This window comes from Morone saxatilis, unplaced genomic scaffold (genome assembly GCF_004916995.1).
Source record: "Morone saxatilis isolate NCDOM2014 unplaced genomic scaffold, NCSU_SB_2.0 Contig2, whole genome shotgun sequence".
NCBI classification, from domain to species: Eukaryota; Metazoa; Chordata; class Actinopteri; family Moronidae; genus Morone; species Morone saxatilis.
Genome location: NW_023339762.1, coordinates 5202088 through 5204998, shown reverse-complemented (window position 1 = coordinate 5204998; position 2911 = coordinate 5202088). Strand labels below are relative to the sequence as shown.

General features: G+C 40.4%; 1 protein-coding gene across 1 annotated transcript in view; it reads left to right on the top strand.

Annotated features, from left to right (window-relative positions):
• Positions 1 to 2911, top strand: part of cadps2 (Ca++-dependent secretion activator 2) — a gene marked incomplete in the record, with an annotated part of 177905 nt that overhangs the window by 151007 nt on the left and 23987 nt on the right. The window contains 2 exon segments of the mRNA XM_035665307.1: positions 1348 to 1422; positions 2181 to 2264. Of these exon segments, the coding sequence (XP_035521200.1) occupies positions 1348 to 1422; positions 2181 to 2264 (159 nt within the window).

The following is a 2911-nucleotide window of genomic DNA, read 5'->3' as shown; positions in this document are numbered from 1 at the left end:
CTTCAGCAACTGCCACTCTTCCCTTTTACCTCTCTTTTTTGGGGAAAACGGCATCCAGATTTTAATGTGTGCATACATGGGGAGTTCAACTGGCAAGCGAGCAGACAGCCTGTGTAGAATCTGTACTTGACAGTTTAATTCAGACAAGAAACTCTTCTCTGGAAGAATAATTTTTCCTTTATAGGTCCCTATTAAACTCGGGTGATCAGCTGAAATCAATGAAAATGCTAATCAGTCTGCTGTCCTTTTGTTGCTGAAGTTCATTTAAATAGTGTCGGGGGGGGGGTTATGTTGAAAACCTGACCCAGTTCAGAATCTAAAACATATCACCGAACTGAAGTAGCAGCGGTGGCAGCGGCTCAACGACCAGATAAATGTTTTTAAAAGCAATAATTGTTCTTTTCAGTTTTTTGGCGCACACATGGCAAAGACCAAACAATTTCTTCTTCTTCCTCTATGCTTTTTATGGCTTCCTTTGTAGAAATAAAGAAGGCAAAATCAGCAATGTTAATTGAGGTAAGAAGAGGAAAAAAAGAAAAGCTCTCAAGATTTGCCAAAAAGATTCGGCATACTGAAAGAGAACTGCCATTTTGCGGACTTGGGGAGGGAAAAAAAACACAATTAGGGATGGCGGCGGTGACCTCCTGGACCCGCAATTTGTCAGCGATCCGTGTGCTTTGTTGATTGAAATTTTTAATTTGGGTGTTCTTTAGACGGCCAGTGAAAGGGCATTGTCGCTAAGAGATGAACTCCCCTGCTGCTGCTGCCATTCAGCGCTCAGCCCCAGCCTTTTTTTTTCTCCTTCCTTCAAGGGAAAAGGTGCCATGAATATGTTTTTAGGGGGGGCCAAACGAGACATGAAATGGCGGATTAATTGAATCTTGTGTGAGCCTTTGGTCCTCGCAGCTGGACCGGTGCTTTAGAGAAATACAAGGCTGCTCTAATTGTAGGGAGACGCACAAAAAGTATCCTTCAGATTCCTTCGCTTTTCCAGCGCGGACGGGAATGTCAGTCAGCCACATAATGGTCCTATTAGCTGCTTAACTCAGCGGCGTTACACGGCTGGGAAGATTTTTCACGCCTCGCCGTGTTGGGAGGGGTGTTTGTGTGTGTGTGTGTGTGTGTGTGTGTGTGTGTTAGAGTGAAGACTTGATGTTCACACTGAGTGTAGGTTTTTATTTCTGTCTTTTAAATCACAAACAAAACTGTTGTTTTGTGTCAGGGAGGCGAGGAGTCAGTTTTGGCCTTTGTGTCCCATCAGTTTTCTGAAAATAATAAAATATTGCTTTCTGCCCCCCCTCCATGTTTCCCACACCTCCATTCCCCCCTCCCCCTCCCCTCCCACAGCAACAGTACCACTCCAAAATCGATGTTCTGATTGACGAGGCGTTTAAAGACATGATTTCCTCCCTCGTCTCAAAGGTAAATCTCCTTTTATCCTCCCATAAAATCCTCTTACTGACTGCTTACTCTCAAGCTTTCTTTATTATTAATTATTATTCGTTTTTTTCTTTTAAATGTTTTAATATTTAAGGGGGTAGTGGGAGCAAGCCTTATTCTCATTTTTAGTAACCATTATAGAATTTTTGAATGGATTTAACACTTTTTAATTCTAATTGTATATTTTAAATTTATTTATCTCCTTGTATTTATTTTTGGGGATTATTTATTTATGCTTTGTTTTCCCCTCTTCTCTCTTTTTCTTCTTTGAGAAAAATAATCTTTAATCTTTTTTCTTTATTTTATTATTACAATTATATTTAAAAAAAATTTAAGGATGGTTTATTTCTTTTTTATTCATTCATTTAAGATTTGATCTTGCTTGTAAATATGATGGTTTTATGACTTTTTATTTCCATTCAAAACGTATGATTTATTTTTACTTGCCAGTGCAGTGAGAATATTTCAGTCTGTTCCTTATAAAACAGGCACAATTTTCTTGTACTTGTACTATATACATTTCTTGTACTATATCTTAAAAGAAGAAGATTGTTGCACTAGACTCAAAACAATAGAAACTTTTTTGGGAAAATTATTTGTTAAAATATACTGACAGCGCTGGCACAAAAACAAAAAATATTAAGAACCAATATACAGACTTTTTGAAAAGGATAAAAGGTTTCTTAAAACCACAAATGAAGGCAGTAAATTGTCATTGTGTCTTCCCCCTCTGTCTGCAGTTTGCTGCTGTTTTAGACTGCGTCCTCTCCAAGCTCTCTAGATACGATGAAGGGACATTCTTCTCTTCAATCCTCTCTTTCACAGTAAGTAGCCATGTTTTTGTTCGTGAAAACAGAGAGCGCCGAGCTGTTTCTTTCACTGCTCACAGAGGCAACCTGTTATTTGCTGGAAACCAGATCTTCCCAGCTGAACGTCAGTGTCATTCTTCTTCTTCTTCTTCTCCTCCCTTCTCCCTGCCTCCCCCCGAAAGGTGAAAGCAGCCTGCCATAAATATGTGGGAAGTCCCTGTGAGTCAGTCGATTTGCCTGCTGTTTTATTATTCACCCTGTCCATCACAACTCAGTTCCATATTTGTGTTTCCCATCCCACATTCCAGACAGTTGAACGTGTCGGGTGGAAAATAAGGCAGCCTGAAAATTGCAAAGCCAGCCCGGGGGGGGGGCTGGGTTGGCATATCGGACTCAGTCATGTGCTTGTTTTTTTTTTTTTTTTTTTAAGTTTGTCATCATACGGTTCTAAACATGTGAAACATAAAGAGGAGTTTTATTCCATCTGCAGCTTCACAGTTAAAGATCACTCAACAAGCCTAATTAATTGCACTCTTGTCCTTGGAGATGTGTTTTGCTTAAGTGTCGGTTTGTGGGCGGTGGCAGCGTTCGGGTGTCGAGCGGTTAATGAACGGCGACGGCATGGCAAAGATCAGAGGCTGCGGCGAGCAAGCAGGAGGAGG